General features: G+C 33.1%; 2 protein-coding genes and 1 long non-coding RNA gene across 5 annotated transcripts in view; 1 reads left to right on the top strand and 2 right to left on the bottom strand.

Moving 5' to 3' along the window:
* LOC127065127 (putative mediator of RNA polymerase II transcription subunit 26) overlaps window positions 1–19,580 on the top strand; it is a 172,054-nt gene that overhangs the window by 40,665 nt on the left and 111,809 nt on the right. The gene's annotated exons all lie outside the window — the stretch shown is intronic.
* Window positions 9,635–12,528, bottom strand: LOC127065131 (uncharacterized). Of its 2 annotated transcripts, none has more exons than XM_050997067.1 (3): window positions 12,205–12,528; window positions 11,373–11,850; window positions 9,635–10,455 (listed from the first exon to the last, which is right to left on the bottom strand). In XM_050997067.1, the coding sequence occupies exons 2-3, from the start codon at window positions 11,822–11,824 to the stop codon at window positions 9,849–9,851; spliced, it is 1,059 nt and encodes a 352-aa protein (XP_050853024.1). In that variant the 5' UTR covers window positions 11,825–11,850; window positions 12,205–12,528; the 3' UTR covers window positions 9,635–9,848. The 2 variants fall into 2 exon arrangements, with proteins under 2 accessions (XP_050853024.1, XP_050853025.1); XM_050997068.1 differs by having other exon boundaries at window positions 11,373–11,827; window positions 12,205–12,527.
* Window positions 13,119–19,117, bottom strand: LOC127065134 (uncharacterized). Of its 2 annotated transcripts, none has more exons than XR_007781951.1 (3): window positions 18,837–19,117; window positions 13,486–13,543; window positions 13,119–13,394 (listed from the first exon to the last, which is right to left on the bottom strand). It is a non-coding gene; the product is annotated as an uncharacterized LOC127065134 (long non-coding RNA). The 2 variants fall into 2 exon arrangements; XR_007781952.1 differs by having other exon boundaries at window positions 18,841–19,117.

Raw genomic sequence — 19,580 nt, 5'->3', positions numbered from 1 at the left:
ATTTATTATGAAGTGAAATAATGGAGAGAGAAAGAGAGAAAGAGAGAAAGAGAGAGAGAGAGAGAACGAGAGAATGAAACTATTATCCTCTTCGAACGAATGCATCGTTGGATTAGGGACTTTTGTCCTATATATAATAGAATGCTAGAAAAGCACAATGTGTATACTTTACTCAGTCTCTCTCTCTCTCTCTTTCTTAAATATATACTCGGTCTCTCTTTGCTAGTTGCCTCCAAAATGGAAGCACTTTTCCAGTGAATAGACTAAATAAATCGACTCGCGAGAACAACGACGACAATACTGATGATTTCACCGACGCCAAGCAGTCGTCGTCGTCGTCGTCGTCGATAAACACGTGCGATGGACGAAAGAGAACGTGAAATTTCTCTTCCATATCCCTTCGTATTTCTCTCTCTCTCTCTCTTCGTCACTCTCTCTTTTTCTCTTTCTCTTATTTTATTCGTTTGGGGAAAAAGAAAAAAGAAAAAAAGAAAAGGAAAGGGAAAGCTTCCGACACGCTTACGATTGTTTTCTCCCACGCTTTCCTTTCTCTTTCTCTCTTTTTTTTTCCTTTTTCTCTTTCTTTCTTCTCGTCCTTTTTTTATTCGTGTCTTTTTTCCCCCCTTTTATTTTTGTCCTTTTTTGTTAGCGGCCAATTGTGAAACACAAAAAGTTTTCTGTTAATGTCGATAAACGTTTCAACGAACGATCGTTCTTTGGACGCCGAGTTTTCATCTTTTCTTTTTTCCTTTTCCCTTTCCCCTTTCTCTTTTTTCTCTTTCGAACGAATTACATCGATCAGTTGTTGTTTACTATATATTATCTTGTAGACTTTGTCAAGCTCTGCGATTCAACAATTTTTATATCACAAATTTTTAATATTCGTTGTAAATACTTCGTTGATTGTTCATTGAGAAGAACGAATACGAAGGAGAAGCTTTTTATTTATTTATTTATTTATTTATTTATTTATTTATTTATTTATTCATTGATTTATTTCTTTTTTTTTCTTTTTCGAAGGGCAAAGCTCGATGCAAATTTTGTCAGTAATTTTTTATCGGACTCGTACGACAACTTTAATTTTCAACATTTATTGTAAGTTTTTTTAAGCTTTTATTAAAGAAAGGATAAATACGAAGGAGAATCTTTTTATTTATTTATTTATTTATTCATTGATTTATTTCTTTTTTTTTCTTTTTCGAAGGGCAAAGCTCGATGCAAATTTTGTCAGTAATTTTTTATCGGACTCGTACGACAACTTTAATTTTCAACATTTATTGTAAGTTTTTTTAAAGCTTTTATTAAAGAAAGAATAAATACGAAGGAGAATCTTTTTATTTATTTATTTCTTTCTCTTGTAAAATAAAGCTCAAAGAAATGGAGAAGGAGTGTCATCGTGAAAGGAGGAGTCGCGATTTCGTAATAAGGATTCAGGACGTTCTCTCGTTTTGACGATCGGTAGTGTCCCCGAGGTAATTAAGAGGGAGAAATTAGGATTTTTTGCTAAGATTGCAAGTATCCAGAAAACGTCGAGTCGGACGTGATCCGTTGGTTTGCTAGCTGACTGGTTGGTTGACTGGCTGGTTCGTTGGTTGGTTCGTTGGTTAGTTGGTTGGTTAGTTGCTTGGGTGGGTGTCTGACTTGCTTGAAAAAAGGGATTGGAGGGGAGGAAGCTGTCGAAGAATTTGAAATTGGATTAGCGAGAGTGATGGGACGGTCGATTTCTTCCTTTTTCCTTCTTGTTTCGGTCTTTTCATTTTTCCCTTCCACTTTAAGAAAGTGCCTCCCAACCGTTATTTGCATTACAAATATACCTTAACCCAGAACTTTTTTGCGTTTCATTAGATTTCTTCTTCTTCTTCTTCTTCTTCTTCTTCTTTTTCATCCTCTTCGTTTTCCTCTTTTTAGTCTTCTTTTTATCAAAGAACGAAGAATAATTTTATTGTTACAAATGTATTCGTTTTTACCCTTTGAAAGGATTGTGGAAGGAATTTTAATTCGAATGAAATAATTACTTTTAAAAAATCGAGTTACACACACACACACACACATTTATTTATTTATTTAGAATTTCTCGAATATAGTTTAATAATACTCAGAACTTTTTTTTAACGTTTCGTTAGACTTTTCTTCTTCTTTTTTTTCTTTTAGTCTTATTAAGTTTTTTTTTAAGTTCTTTTCTTTTTCTTTTTTTTTTTTCTTTGTACCAACTATGAATAATTTTATCGTTATAAATGTATTCGTTTTTATCCTTTGAAGGGATTACAAAAAGAATTTTAATTCGGTCGGAATAATTCCTTTCTAAAAATTTTATTTTAATATATATACATACACACACATATATATATTTATTTGAAAAATAAATATACTTTATAAGCGAGAAGGCTTTTGCGTTTCATTAGATTTTTTTTCATCTTTTTTTTTTTTTTTTAACCAAACGAAAAATAATTCTATCGTTATAACTATATTCGTCGTAAACCCTTTGAAAACATTCCGAAGAAGGAATTTTAATTCGAATGAAACAATTCGTTTCGAATAAATCTAATTACGATGTATATACAAATATATTTATTCGGACAATTTTATTAACAAATGTCCTACGAATTTAAATCCATAAATACCCAAATATACGTACACCCACACGTGTATACGCAAAAAGTATATAAAGATGAAAAATAAAAATGAAAATAAAATCAATGAGAAAACTTTTATTATCGAATCTAATCGATTACACGTCGAAATCTGAGCTTAATTCATTGATACAAATCTCTTTATTTACACAATCGTGGCCCATAACTCGGTCCGCAATGATAATCGCGTACGTGCCCGTACATTCGATGGTACGATAGCTATATTCGATTTGCTATAATTCTCTCTCTCTCTCTCTCTCTCTCTCTCTCTCTCTCTCTCTCTCTCTATATATATATATATATATATATATATATATATATATATATATATATATATATATATGGCCGCATGTTTCACATCAATTTGAAACGCTTCGGGGTTGCTTTGTCGATGTCTACAGAACAAGTTCGATGGTTATATCCACAGAAAATTGAGATACGACTACCGAGAGAGAAAGAGAGAGAGAGAGAGAGAGAGAGAGAGAGGAGGGGTAGTTTTCCTCCTTCTCCTTCTCCATCTCTTCTCTTCTTTCACTTCAGTAATAGTAACAGTAGTAGTAGAAGCAGCAGCAGCAGCAGCAGCAGTATTGTAGGAGTAGCAATAGTGTAGTAGTAGTTAGTAGTAGTAGTAGTAGTAGTAGTAGTAGTAGTGAGAATAGTAGTAGTGGTGGTGAGGGACTTGTAACGTAAACTTGAATTATGGTGCTCGCGTGTCCTGCCCTTAGCAAGCAAGCAAGCAAGTAGTAGTAGTAATAGTAGTAGTGGAAGTAGCAGCAGCAGTAGCAACAGCAGCGGTAGCAGTAACAGACAGCAGCATCCAGTTATCCGAATGGCTCTATTTTATCTACGGGAGATGTATTTATGTGAGAAAATCATAGTCCCATGCCTATGGTCCTCCTCTGTTATAACGAGGATTACGTCCTTCTATGGTATTATATGTATATAGCATAGCTTGTAAATCAAACTGAGGAGTAAGTATACCTACTTACTCGAATTCCTACGTCTTGCCGTTCTCTTGGTGTTGGCGGGGAAATAAACTGTATATTAGATGATCGTTCTTTCATGAAAGTTTGTTCGAAAATTTTGTTTCCCCCTTTTTCTTGCTCCTCCCATTTTCTTTTCTTCTTTCTTTTTCCTTTTTTCTTTTCTCTTCTTGCGAGTAAGGCCCGGGTGCTACGGAGCTTTTTCGGGATCTTTTAATTAAATCTTGTTGGGAAAAGAAAGAAAAAGACAAGGAAATTACAATTTCGAAAAAAAATTACACGATCAAACGATACGGTAATTAATTTTAATGCGTCATCGTTCGATCTTTCAAAGCGACGATGATTTTCAGATACGCGAGACGGGTTGCCTATCGTCAGGATGTTTTCGGATACGTTTATACTATAAATTATCAAGGAGGTATAAAGTGTTGCCTATCACCAGGCGTGTGTATGTCAAGGAAACGAGAAATCGTGGGAGGTGGAAGGGAAATGGGATAGTCTGTTTGTCGAGAAGTGTGGATATCCGGTCTGATCGAAACGGATATAATATCGTGTCTTTGTATCGAGGATATAAACGATTTCTAAAGTTATTCTAAGCAAGGAAACATCCATCCATCCATACATACATACGTACGTACGTGTGTATATGTATGGATATTTGAAAAAGAGTATGTACCCTTCTCTCGAGGAAGAGGACGATAAAAAGTAAAGCATGGAAATCTCTATAACACCTATACCACTACATCGCATCAACCCTAGTCTACTCTACCTATGCACCCCCTCTATCTAAATCTTTGCATCCTTCACCGTATGAATACATGCATTAAAATGATCCCAAGGAGTTGCTGCTTTCTTTACTTTCCTTTTCTTTTCTTTACTTTTCGTTCTGTGTATCCACCTATCTTACCCTATCCTATCTACGTCATCATTCCATGTATATATGTAAGTGTATATATATATATATTTTGCGTTGGGGGATTTTCTTGGATAGGTAGATCGGATCGTCAATGAATTCCTCCGAACAGAAGTCGTTAGCATTTTTTTGCGGCTAAATCCGAAAATCGTCCGAAAGAGATTCCGTCCATACCGACCCCGAGAGAGAGAGACAGAGAAAGAGAGGGAGAAAGGGAGGAGCAGGTGGTTCGAAGAGCTTGTTTCCTCTTTTCGAGTGGTATCTCAGCTTCTATCAGCTTAAAAAAAGGAAACTCCGTTTTTTTATTCATTCCTTTCGAAAAGAGAGAGGAGATCTTATATCGATCTTTTGAAATATCCTTTGCGAAAAACAGGACAGGAGAGTAAAGAACTTTTTTTATTTATATATATATATATTACGATGACATTTTTCTTTTCTTTCTTTTTTTTTTTTTTCATTTTCTTCTTACATCTCATGTAACGTGTATGTACCATGCGTTGTACTTTTTTTTCTGTTTTTTTCTTTCTTTCTTTCTGTTTTTGTCGACAAGGAGTAAAACTCTTTTCGTGGCTCTCTCTCTCTCTCTTTTTTTTCTCTTTTATTTTTGTTCCTTTTATTTTTGTTCACGCTTCGAAGTCAGTAGCAACCAACCGAGACACACAGAAGCTCGCGCACCTGTGTCTTAATTAAAGTCGCCTGACTTCTGCCTTGTTGTGCTCTTCGCGCCACTCGTCAACCCTGTCCCCCCAGGGGTGCAATTTGCCCGCACCCCTCGCGACACTCTCACTTGCCGCCCATAACCCTCTTCCTCTATTTTTCTCTCTTCTCTCGTTCGAACTATGTCCAGAGGAATGAAACTTATGTTCGTCGAAGCAGAAACTTTCTTCTCACTCCATTATCATCATCATCGTTGTTGTCGTCGTTGTCGTCGTCGTTGTCGTCGTCATTGTCGTAGTCATTGTCGTAGTCATAGTCGTAGTCGTAGTCGTAGTCGTCGTTGTCGTCGTCGTCGTCGTCGTCATCAGTTTTTTTTTTTTTTTTAACGATAATGTCTTATTTTATACTTCGAAGACGAGTATACAATATTACCTAGAATAGCGATAAGATAAAATATATTAAGTATCGATAAAAAATTCGTTCTCTTACTTCTCGTGTAATTATAAGTGTTATTATAAATTTATATCGGTGTAAAAAAATTTTTTTTTTTATGATTCATCTAATTCACAAACTCGCAATAATAAATTTTCATACGTTTATACGCACGTTCAAAATTATACGAGACAATTATATTAAATTATATTATATTACGACATATATATTATACACATATATGTGCGCGTTTGTTGTATATTTATTATACATTATAAATTAATAATTAATTATTATTGAGAAAGATAGAAGAGGAAAGAATTTGTAACGATTTCTTTGAGAAGTTAAGTCAAACGTTACTTCTTTCATCTTTTCATTTTCATTATTTTTTTTCTCTACTTTTAAACGACTACACGAACTATAATTTTTCTCTATCCCTTCTCTCCTTCATCCCTTTCTCCTTCTTCTTCTTCTTTTTTCCCCCATTCTTATTCTTTTTCCTCGTGATACTCGAGTACATCCCTTTAATGTTTACACCGACGAGACGTACGTATGTACCCCCTAAGTTTAAAATAGTGAATCTTTTTCATCGATCGAGGAAACGCATCCCAGCGTAATATCTTTTCCTACGAACGCGTACATATATGTACATACCTACCGTCAATATGGATTTTCGCTTAACGCATCGTCGAACGAACGAACGCGCGCGCGCACGCTATGCTTTTAAACGATATCATCGTGTCGTAACGATGCGTCAGAGTGCTAAAAAATAAACGGCGTCGTTATTTAACAAAAAAAAAAAAAAAGAGAGAGAGAGAGAGAAAGAGATCGAGAGAAAAAAACAGACAGATAGATAGATAACCACAGAGAGAGAGAGAGAGAGAGAGAGAGAGAGATAGAGAAAGAGAAGATAGGAGAGGGGGTTGAAAAAAGAGAGAAAAAGAAAATGTAATACGTAGTAGATGGCCATCATCGAGCTTTTGATGCTTTCCTTTACCACGTGACATCGTAAATACTCTTTCATAGGTCGATCGTTGTTGCCCGAAGGTCACGTTCGAAGATCAAAGCACGTGTTAGACCGAGAGGATATAAAAAGAGAAAGAGAAAGAGAAAGAGAAAGAGAAAGAGAAAGAGAAAGAGAAAGAGAAAGAGAAAGAGAAAGAGAAAGAGAAAGAGAAAGAGAAAGAGAGAGGGCGGTGGGTTTTATCCGTTGAAAATCTTGGAAACTCGTGACAGATTTCACCACCCCTCATCACCTCCTTTTTTTTCCCTTACCCCTCTTTCAGCTTCTCTTTTCTCTGAATTTCTGTATGGACACTTTTCTCGTTTCGTTTTCTTTTTAGTTTTTTTTTCTTTTTTCTTTCTCTCTTTCTCTCTCTTTTTTTTCTTCTACTAAATAAATATCGAACAGATTCGCGAAAGAAACTTTTGCCTGATACTCTTGAGAAAGTCCGAAGATTGTCATCTTGATAAAAATAAAGAAAAAGGAAGAGATAGCGTGGGAGAGAGTGAGTGAGAGAGAGTGAGAGAGAGAGAGAGAGAGAGAGAGAGAGAGAGAGAGAGAGAGAGAGAGAGAGAGAGAGAGAGAGAGAGAGAGAGAGAACGATAGACCCCCATGGACAAAAGGGAATAGGGGCTGTTTTACATAGTAAAGACCGTGGAGGACAATCTCCCGTGCACGTTTGGAATCTTAAAGGGGATGCTACCGTGTTTAAAAGTCATTCTGAATAGATAGGATGTACATTCTACGAGATAAAGTTGTTGTACTTTAGGTTTCTTTCTCTTATGTAATAGAAAGAGAAAGAGAGGAGAGAGAACAAATTTTCTGATATATCTTATAAATTTACAAATAAATTTTTAATTGTGTGATATATATATATATATATATATATATATGATGTATGTATGTGTATGTATAAATATATAATTCAGAATTATTATAATCAAATTTAGTAATTAAAATTCATCGGGTGATCGAAAACACTTTACATTAATATTAACGATATTATTATAATATCTACATTATGGAAAATGCAGTTCAAAAAATTAATAAAGAAAATCATTATATAATTGCTAGAAATTAATTAGAAAGTTTATATGATAAATAATAAAAAGAAGTATATATATATATATATATATATCTAGTTTCTAGATGATAGTTTTCGTGTTTAAAACTATTAGAAAATAGTAGATGGAAACGTAATAACGTGATACCGATGACGTACATATCTGCCAGCATATCTTTTGCTACTCATCGACGTTATAAATGGGCATGATATATGGGTATGTAGGCGTGTGTAAATGTCGTTCTGGTCCAAGAACGACGCAATGCTTTAGGAACAGAAAAGGTGGAGGGTTAGAAGGAGGGAGGAGGGAGGAGGGAGGAGGGTTAGGAGCTAGCGCCATTAGCCTCCAGGTGTTGGATATCCCAGACTCCGTGCGATCATGCTCAACAATGATCCCATCCATGGTAGTGTAAGTCTTCCTATCTTCTTGATGTGATCTATATGTGTGCGTGTATGTGTGTGTGTGTGAAAGAGAAAGAGAGAGAGAGAGAGAGAGAGAGAGAGATAGAAGATGAGAGTAAATAATCCTCCCTCGTATTATCCCTCAGGTTCTTCGAAATCGCGGCTAATGGGGTTCCTAAACTCACCCACTAGTCTTAGCTACTAGTCTTTCGATCCGCTTTGCTGTTATCCTAAGTACTTTTATAAGTTGAATTTTTTTTCTTTCAAGTATTGAATATACATATGTATATGTATATATATAAAAGTGAATATATATATATATATATAAATGAATATAATATATAATATATATTATTTTTTTTTGCAAAAGAATAATCGATAATTTATAGTTAGTCTAGTTTTAGATAAAAAAAAAAAAGGAAAGAAAAGGAATATAGAAACAATACTTTTGTGCATTCAAGAAGAAAATACAGAGATGTTTATCCGTAACTTTTCTTTTTTCCTTATTTTTTTTCCTTATCTTCTTCTACCTTCTCATTCTCCTCCTCCTCCTCCTCCTCATCCTCCTCCTCATCATCATCCTCTTCTCTTTCTTCTATTCTTCCCTCCTTTCCTCTTCTTTCCTATCTATTACTGATTTCGAATATAATACGAGAATATATAGATATATGCATCCATGTAAGCATGCATGTATTATACATATGTAAGTGTGTACCTCCTTTTTGTGTCATGTGTAGACAATAAGAGAAAGATCTCTGTTGAAAACTTGCATGTGAAATTGGACGACATAAAAGGTACGACCCAGTTTTTCTTGGATAGAGAAATTATGACGAAGGATATCGCTACGTCGACAACGTCGTCAGTTATCGTTTCCAAAACGAACGTAGTGACTGGTAACAGTGGTCGGTTTTATTTTTTTTATTTTTTCTTTCTTTCTTTTTTTTACTCCGAGCTTTAATGAGAAGCAAGAGAAGGAGCGTACGAACGAACGAACAAACGAACGAGTGAGCGAGTGAGATAGAAATAGAAATATAAGTAGAGAGATAGAGATAGAGAGATAATATTAAACGACCATCGAAAGTTTCAAATCAGTATTCAGATATTTCACGATATTGTAAAACATAGACAAACGTCACACGTGTTGTTATGTTACCATCTGTGTATATAGCTGATCGATATCACCCATAGTACATATCAAGCCGTCTTGTACGTCTTCACGTTATGCGCTGGAAAGATTAAGAACGTGTGTTCTAATAGCGACGGTCTGAAGTATTGCGAAACGGATTCTTTCGTGCAAGTTACGTTTAATATTCATTTAACAATATATATATTCGTTCTGGCATATCGAGGTCGGTGGATAGTTCGTTGTAAAGAAATTGGTACAAATCTTTTTATTGTTAGATTAAAATATTTATGATATATATATTTACGATACAATATATATATATATATTTACTATATAATACCTAAGATATATATATATATACATATATATACATATGTATATATATTAGTAAAAATTAAATTATGCGTACACAGATAAGAGACATATTCGTTTTGTTAAATTTTTATTATCAGATTTGCTTCGTCGATAATAAAATTATCGATGAATAAAATTTTGTAGGATTATCGATAAGAGACAGAGAGAGGGAAAGAGAGGGAGGAAACACTGATGTTATATAAGTTATATATTCAAAGATAAATTCATATACGTTATCGCGTATTAACACGCTTTCGTTTAATCCTATTCAAAGAAGTATTCTATTTATGGCCTGTAACCGCAAGAATTTTCGTGAGCGTATTTTCTAGAAGGTTCGAATACGGCATTGCAACCATAATGCTTGTACGTACACTCTGCCATTTTGTAATTACATTTTTCCTCGTGTATCGATTTACGATAACGTTTTGGTCTCACCCGACAACCATACTCGTACCATTTACAATCAACTTGCTCTTCTGGATCGAATTCTATGTCAGGATAACTTCCATGGAAATCTATGTCAGGTTCCTCCCATTGACGATTATGACGACGAGGATAATCGTCGTCGTCCACTCGATAATTACATTTTTGTTCATGAGTGTATTTTTTTCTCCTTGGCATTCTTACCATACAACCAATATTTCTGTATCTACAATCGATCAATTCCTCTGGATCATCGACGATCGTAACGCAACCGATGCTCTCGATCACGTCGTTCATAGCTAAAAATTTCTCCTTGTAATTGCAAACATTCTCGTGTATGGTCTTTCTCCAAAATGGTATCTTAACTTTACAACCAACGACGTTGTGAACGCATTCGACGAGATCGCTCTGATCGTGACGAAGATCCGTTGGTAATTTATTTTCTTCCATATGTGGTCGAAACTGGCATCTGCAATCGTATAAATTCGTAATTGGTTATATAAATCTTTTTACAAAAGAAAAAAAAAATAGAGAAAACAGAAAAAACAAGAATGACTGCCTATAATTTGCGATGAAAATAATATCAATAATATTCACGTAATACAAGCGATATTTAATTATTTATATTAATCAAAATATCGATATATATATATTTCTTATTTATTTGATAAAATATTTACCGTTAATTAATGAAAAGTGTCGAGTACGGCAATTGAATAAAAGTGAACGAATAAAAGAAAAAAATCATCTATTTATAAAAATTCTTTAATGGGGGCAGGATGGGTGAAGGGGTGGGGATACACTTAACTTATCAATCGACAATTCCATATATCTGTCGTCATCGAGCGAGTAAAAAAAGAGTGGACGTTGGTCGAAATGGAATATATCAATCGACAGGTATTCAAAATGGCTTATCAAATATTTACCCGTTCGCGATATTAACGTTAAGAGTACTGGAGTGATTTCGAGCGAAGATAAATGGTTGCATGTGGATAAAGAGTGAAAGAGAGAGAGAGAGAAAGAGAGGTAGAGAGAAAATATGAGGGTGGTTTTTTCATGATAGTATTCGATTATGAGACGCATGAAAATGTCTGAAAATCTCGTTTTTCAATTGAAATACGCATAAATTAGAAGTATGATATTATATAATATCATACTTCTAATTTTTAATAAACCTATTATCTCCATATTATATACGTTATAATTCTTTAAAAAAAAAAAAGAATGATCATATGGAATTTCAAATTAAAAGAAAAGAAAAAGAAACAAAAAAAGAAAAAAGAACAAATACATACATACATACATACATACAAGATTTATATATATATATATATATATATTATATATTTTTATATATATATTTTTTGGTGATTCATATATTCTTACCTGGATTCATGAAGTAGTCGAAGATGTTGGGGTATTTTAATCCAACATCCAAGATAGGCATAAGCACATGGCAAAAGTTGAGGATCCTCAGGAGGTATAGGCATACCCCAAGGATTTCTTCTTTCCTGATTTAAAAATTCGTTGCTGTTCATTGGCGGTGCACTTGGATAAATCGGACTTGGAAAATTACGCGAAGTTGGTTGTATCGGGTGTGGAAAGTAATGGGTGGGGGGTGGTGGGGTATGTGCGGAACCACTTCTTTCAGGTAAAATCTCTACGTCGAGGGATGATTTACACGTTGGACATCCATAAAAATGTGGCTTGCAACGATAACAAATCGTATGACCGTTCACGCAAGAAAATCTTGGTGTTAATTCCATCTCCAAGAGGCAAATCGGACAGACCCCTTCCATTTTAAATTTCTCATGTAGACTCGGATAGAGGGCGTCCATGATCTGAACAACGAAATTTTATTTCTCTAGAAAAAGAAAAAAAAAAGAAAAGGATTTTATTTATTTATTTATTTATTTATTTCTATCAGTTCCCCATGTAGAATCATTTCTTTTCTTTTCTTTTTTCTTTTCTTTTCTTTTTTTCATGAATGAATACACGTGATTTCTACGATCTAGAGGCTTCTTTAGTTATTACATAAAAAAAAAGGATAAAATAGAAAAAAAGATAGAAAGAAAAAAAGGAAATGGAATTTCGATCGTTGGAACTTTTTGTTCGTCTCTATCTTTTCTTTCTTTCTTTCTTTCTTTTCTTCTTTTCTTTTTTTTTTTAAATTCCGTCTCACAGTTTTCACATTTTGAGAAAAACAGATGGAACTTACTTGCTCGACGATATTTCGCTTTGCACGTTGAAATTTGAATTGCCAGCACGTAGGAAAAGTGGGACAAGATGAGTAGAAGAAGTAAGAAGAAGAAGAAAGAACAAGACGAAGAAGAAGTAGAAGACGAAGAAAAGGAGGAATAAAAGATACAGAAAGGGAGAGGAAGAAAGAAAAAGAGAGACACAGACAGAGATAGAAAAAGAGAGAGAGAGAGGGAGAGAGAGGAAGAGAGAGAAAGAAAAAAAAATCGTCGTCACGAGACAACGTAACTCCGTCGTAGAGAACTCGACTAGCTAGCTAGGTACGTTCTGTGTCATCGCCGAGCTGTCACCGTTCCCTTATCTGGCAAGACCGATAGCAAGACTTTATCTGATAAAACGTTTCGCTCATGATAGAATCGTTTCCAACGCTACGAACGTCTTACCGAATACTCGCTTGCCAAGAAATACAATTTGTTGCGACGAAATAAAAAAAAAAAGAAAAAGAAATGAAAAACTTGTCTCTCTTTCCGGTTGTTATCGCGTTTTGCGCGTAAACAAATCTCACGTGTGTCCTATGCTTGAAATTTATTTATAAAAAGTAGGTAAAAATAACAAAAATAAACAAGGAAAGGAAAAGAAAGAGATGTGTAACGATTGAGGATTCTAAAATAGTAATAGTATAATAATAATAATAATAATAATAATAATAATAATAATAATAATAATAATAATAATAATAATAATTAGTATTGTTATTGTTAAATAATAATATTGATCTTATTATTAATAAGATTAATATTATTAATTTATATTAATTACTACTGATGATAGCAATGATAATTATTATTATGAATTAATATTATTAATTGATATTATTAATTAATAGTAATTAATAATGAAAATAATAATTATTATAGTAATAATATAATGGAATTCGTTTTACATACGAAGAAAATTTATTTTATTTTTTCTTCTTCTTTTTTTTAATCCGTTATCTCGTTCGTTATCGTCAGAATGATTCACCTAATTCGATTATATTGTTTTTCGACTGAATCGAATCGGATTTTTTTTTCTTTTCTCTTTTATTTTCCTTTTTTTTTTTTTTGAATCGCTCGCGTTAATATTTCTTTTTCTCTCACAAGGTTAAATTTTAATATCAAAGGTTGTAATACCACCAAACCGGTGAAACGGAGAAGGTCGAATTTTTATCTGAAATTTGTGCTTGTTAGATCGGTGACAGTTAATTACGCATGAAAAATCGGTGTTGGTGGGCCACACCGATGAATGTGAGCATACATACGTCTATATTTACGGTGTCGCATTCGGTTTGTCTCCGAAAGATGGATGCCAGCTGTCATCTGTGAATGGAAAGCGTGAATTATTGCACGTTATCGCAAGTAACGTTATGGTGCCTTCCCTAAAGATATATCTCGTTACGTACATTTTTTTTCCTTTTTTCTTTTTCCTTCTTCTTCTTTTTTTTACCGACCGAACGAAACGTTTATTTCAACGATTCTTCGATTTCTCATCTTCCCTTTCTGTATCTTCCGATATTTCTCACTTTATATATCTAACGATAATGTTTTAATATAGAAGAAAAAGAGGTGGGAGAGATAGAGAAAGAGAGAGAGAAACTTTGCGATGGAATTAAAAAAAAAAAAAAGGATCGAGAAAAAAATTACATTCATCGAATCGTTTAGTCATTTCGACGAAAGTTAGTTAAAACGAAATATCGATGATTGAAAGAAAGAACAGATTTTATCAGAAATTTTTCTTTCAATTTTCTTTTTTTTTCTTTTTCTCTTTTTATACAAAAAACCACATTATCATATTCAACGGAAAAAAAATATATATATATAAAATAGAGAATCGTATTAATATATAATAATGAAATCGGTCTATAAAAAAAAAAAAAAAAAATAAAAAAGAAATTAAAAAGAAAATCATAAAAGATTCGACCGGATATTAGAAAATATTTGTATCCCTTTCCAAGTGAAATGCGGAATCTGCGAAATCAATATTCGTCGTGTATTCTCCCCGTTGCATCCCCATTGCTCAACGTATAGCGATATGTATAGAGATATAATACATATCCGTCCTCTATGTATATCACTTATATATACATATATACCTATCCATGCAAAGTGTACCGTATGATATTTCACACCGAACGTTAGCAGAGAGAACGAGCATCCAACCCCCTCTCCTCGTTTGAGTTCCCGCGCGAAAATGTCACATCAAAGATATTCAAGCCAACGAGGTTGCTGGCCATTCGCGAAGCTAATACCGAAGTCCTGTCCATAAGTCACTTATGTAAATACAGGAGATGGAAACACGCGTCGTAGCGCGACGATGAAACGGCGCAGATACATGTTACGTATATATATATATATACATGTAACCATGGGTTATATACAAATTCAATTTGAAATATCAACGATGAAATTTCCCGCCCGGGGAAAGACCGATTTCTCTATAATATATTTCTTTCAGGAATTTGACGTATTGTTTATCGATTCTAACATTGTCTGGTCTCGATACAATAATTCATTTCAATTTTCTTTAGACTAATTGTATCGAAGAAATTAATAGTTGTCGGATTCGTTTGTTTGTTTTTCTTTGTTTCTTTTTATTTATTTATTTATTTATTTTTGTTTATCTTGTTGTCAACAATTTTGCTACGAAATGCACGATTGAAACTCGTCGAGATATCTTAATGATATACATAAGTTAATTATGTACATAAATTTTCTAATTTAATTTCTAAAATATTTTTCTACTTACTTTATATGTAATTTCTTTTTTTTTTTTTCATCACGATCGCACGAGACAATTTAATAATTGTAATGAATAATTTCGAAATTATTATCGTCAAATTTATTATCATTTAATATAATAAACACGAATGTCTTTCAAAATCAAAATGTTGAATGGACAACTTGTAATATATAATATAATATAATATAATATAATATAATATAATATAATATAATATAATATAATATAATATAATATAATATAATATAATATAATATAATATAATATAATATAATATAATATAATATAATATAATATAATATAATATAATATAATATAATATATTTCTTATATCGCGAGATAATAAGTATGAAATTTTTTGTACATATATAAAGAAAGAAAGCAATGGCATAGGGAGAATTTCAGAAACGTGCTGGTAACGATTTATTTTATATACTCATTGTTCACAGTTTTAATAGGCCAATGGAAAAGATGTGGGTGGCCGGATGGGCATTGAAAGGTTTCACAAAAAAAAAAAAAGAAAAAAAGAAGAAGAAAAAGAAAAAGAAAGAAAAACTGTTTAATGAGATCCTCTCTTCTTCTTTGCTTTTACGTTCACCATTGGCAGAGAGATCTCTGCTGAAAAGGGCAGAAGAAAAGGGCCGATGGGGGAGAAAAAACGAAAGAATCGAGCAAAGCCTCTCACGATTGCCTGTCTTTTCTCTCTCTCTTTCTCTCTCTCTCTCTCTTTAATATCCAAGAAGTTCACGTGACATTTATAGAAAAAACGTTTGAGTGTAATGCATTTCTTCTTTCGTTAGATGTTTTTTTTTCAGTCATGTATTTCTTTTTTTTTTTTTTTAATTATTAATCGTAATACCAAACTTAATGTTTTTGAAGAATTTTTGAAGAATTTTTAACGGATATTTCTTTTATTTTTCTTCCTTTTTTTTATCTTCGATTTTTTAAATTTTATTTCGATCAAATCAATCAATGTTTCAATATTTTCGTAAATTTTATTAATCGTGATATCAAGCTTGAAAATGTTTTGATCGAATCTCGCGGATATTTCCTTTATTTTTCCCTTCTATTTCGTTTTTTAAATTTATTTTCATCCACTTCATCATTGTTCCAACAATTTTATTTTTATCAATCGTAATAACGAACTTGGAAGAATTTTTAATCGAATGTTGCTGATTTTTCTTTTTTTCTTTTTCGTCGTAAAATTACATTTGCAAATTTGCGATATAGGATTTCACGGAGCGATTCGATCGACCCTTTGAAAAAACGTCGATCGTCAATGATCCTTGATATATTCCGATTCGCGAACTTCTAAACGCATTTCAAATGCAATCGTATACAGTACTATATACTAATCGAATAGAGAGAATCTAATCGGTCCGTCGGTTTGATGGATTGGAAATATATTCCTTTTCTATACGTTCTTACGATGAAACCAATCGATCTTTTCGAAGGTTATATCGTCGATCTGACGTACACGTATTCGATTACAACGACTACAATAACAACAGTAGTAACGAGTTCTGTGGAGAATGACGATGGCAATTTCCGATTTGAAAATCGATTAAGGAACCTTTTTCGATCGATTTATTATCGATTACATACTTTTTACTCCAATTTCTTCTTTTTTTTCCTTTCTTATCTTTTTTCTCTCTCTAGATTCTCGATAACGATCGATAAAATGCGTTAAACTTAAAAGGGTGAATAGGGTGAGCTCTGAGAGATGAAGAGAGATAGATAGAAATTACCCTAAATTCTACGAGTGAATGTACGCTGATTTATTGAATTGCAAACGAGCTTTTGTGAATCGTCGTTCATTACGTTGATGCGTGGAATAAACGCTGAACTATGCGAATCGTTTTCTCTTCATCGTGTCGTAGGGGTTGCAACGTTTAGGGGAATACCTATAAAATTTTGTTTTGTGTTTCGATTTCTCGCTAATTTGTCGCTCGCCGTTAAACCACCGTTCGTTCGATTTAATCGACGATCGTATAGATCATATCAGTTCGTAGTAAATCTCAATAAGTTCGTACGAACTTTTTGTAACGTCGAAATTTATTATCGTTATTTCTTCGAGGTCAATCGTTGCGACGCCATTGCTCGTTTGTAAGACATTTCTTTCTTTTTTTTTAATTTCTTTTTTCTTTTCTTGATCGATTATCATTGAAAGATTAATTATTATCATTACGAGATTTTTAAATCGTTTCTGAAGTAGAACGGAAATTTATTTATTCATTTATTTTTGTTTTTTTTTTTTTTTTTAAATCAAACTAATATTATTATCGCATTTACAGTCGACCCATCGACTTTTGACTTTTTTTCTTCGATGTCAATTATCGCAACGCTGTTTGCGCATTCTTAATATATATTATTAAACAACTCGGAGTTGAGAGAACGTCTTTTCTTCTTTTTATAAATTAAATCAATATTATTATCACGTTAGTCAATCTTCTTCCAACATTTCGATAATAGAACGAATCGTCTCTTTGTTCTAAATTTCGATCAATGACATTTTTATATAGTTTCTTTTATATATTTTTATTAATATCAATATTATAATAATATTTTATTAACGTTTTTTATATTCTTAATTGTTTAATTACTTAATACGCTTTACATACATTTTCATATAATTGTAGAGATCGTCAAGAAAAAAAAAAAAGAGAGAGAAAGAAACATTTAATCGATAATGCGTTTAATCGCGTAAAGGATTATTTAAAAAAATCTTGACACCGGATATATGACGTGTCGTAATCGAAACAATACTCTCGTTCACACACAGACACGTACATATATATATATATATATATATATATATATATATATCGTCAAGATTTTCCGCATCGAATCGTCGAATTCTCTGAGATGTGCTAGTCGGGGGTGGGATAGAGGGGGTTGTAGAGGTATAGAGGAACGATACAAGAGAGAGAGAGAGAGAGAGAGGGAGAAGGAAGGAGGGTTGTCTGGTTGCGCAATATGTCGCATAATTTGACCATTCCTCGTTCCACGCGTCTCTTGAAAAATGCTTCGGAGGGAACAAAGTTCGAACATATGTAGGCTTCTAGTATGTACGACGCGTACTTACATACGAACGATTCCATTCTCAACGAGAAAAAATATATTTCGAAATATATGTGTATTGGTGTATGTAGATAGATTACAGTATATGTGAATTCGCTTTCTCCTTCAAAGCAAAAGTCCTTAGCTTGATCCTTGAGAATCTATCAAAATTGCTTCCTCTCAATTTTAAACGAGATATAAGATAAGAGAGAAAAGAAAAAAAAAGAAGAAGAAACATTCGACGTTCTATCTTCGATCAACGATATATAACGTTCGATTCTAATCTTGAACGTTGAATAATCTTAATTTCGAAGAAATTTAATTTTTGCGATTTTTTTCTTTTTCTTTTTTTTAATTCTCGATAACGTGTACTTTTTGCGTCGATACGTATGTCTATATCTGTTTTTTTCTCTCTTTCTACGTGTATAATAAAAAAAAAAGGAGAAAGAGAAATAAATGTCAATGAAAAGCGTCAAAAAATTTTTCCATCGAACATTCATAATTAAGAAATAAAAAGTTTTCTTTTTTTCCTTTTTCTGTTGTACAAGATTTATATATATAAAAAAAAAAACGAAACGTTAATAAAACCTATGTAACCTACCCTATAATAAAAACAAGACATTCGTCTTAGATAAGATATATCATAGCAGAAATAAGACGTTTTTTTTTTATATGAAGATTTACAAAATTTAGAAGAGATACGTTTAAAAAAAATAAGAAGAAGTAGAAGAAGAAAAAGAATATTTAAATTCTGATCATAATGAAAATATCGTATTCAATGATATGACGTTACGATATCACTGATGTACTTACTTACATACTTTCTTATCTAAGATGCCGCCATTTTGAAATATGCAAAGTTATTCCCCGAAAAGATTCGAACGAGGACAGCTCCGAGATCTTTCCGTTTTCGAATCTTCCGTCGAGACGTAGCAGAAGCTTTTCCACCTCTTTTTTTTTTAGGCAGAAGGGAAAGGATGAGAGAGGGTGGAAGAGGGTGAGAGGTGAGAGGTGAGAGGTGAGGTTGAAGGAGGAGGTGGATACCGCGTTACACGCGTAAAACGTTGGGTATATATGGTGACTGGAACAGGTGCGAGCCGTCGTACTTGTAAGAGGAATGACAAAGATAGATAGAGAAGGTGGGTGGAAAAGAGAGTGGGAGGAAGATAAGGAGAGAAGCAAAGAGGGAAGGGGAAGGTAGGGATGGATGGATATTATCATACTCCTGAATACAAAAGGCTCCTTTCCAAAGGCGAAGGCAAAGTTTTCCGGTGAGAAAGCGTGTCGAGTGCTTTCGAACTACGTGTAGAAAGAGAGTAGGAAAGAAAAGGAGAGAGAGAAAGAGAGAAAGAGAGAGGGAGAGGGAGAGAGAGAGAGAGAGAGAGAGAGAGAGAGAACAAAGAGAGGAGAAAAATCGCTTCGGTTGTTCTCGATAATTTTTGCGGGAATATTTTTTCTCCTTCTCTTTTTATTTAATTTTTTTAATTCTTTTTTTAATTCTTTTTTTAATTTCTTATATATATATATATAATGTATGTATGTGAATGTATATATGTA

This window comes from Vespula vulgaris, chromosome 7 (assembly GCF_905475345.1).
Source record: "Vespula vulgaris chromosome 7, iyVesVulg1.1, whole genome shotgun sequence".
Lineage (NCBI taxonomy): Eukaryota > Metazoa > Arthropoda > Insecta > Hymenoptera > Vespidae > Vespula > Vespula vulgaris.
The sequence above is the reverse complement of the archived record's forward strand: the minus strand, read 5'-3'. Positions and strand labels throughout refer to the sequence as shown.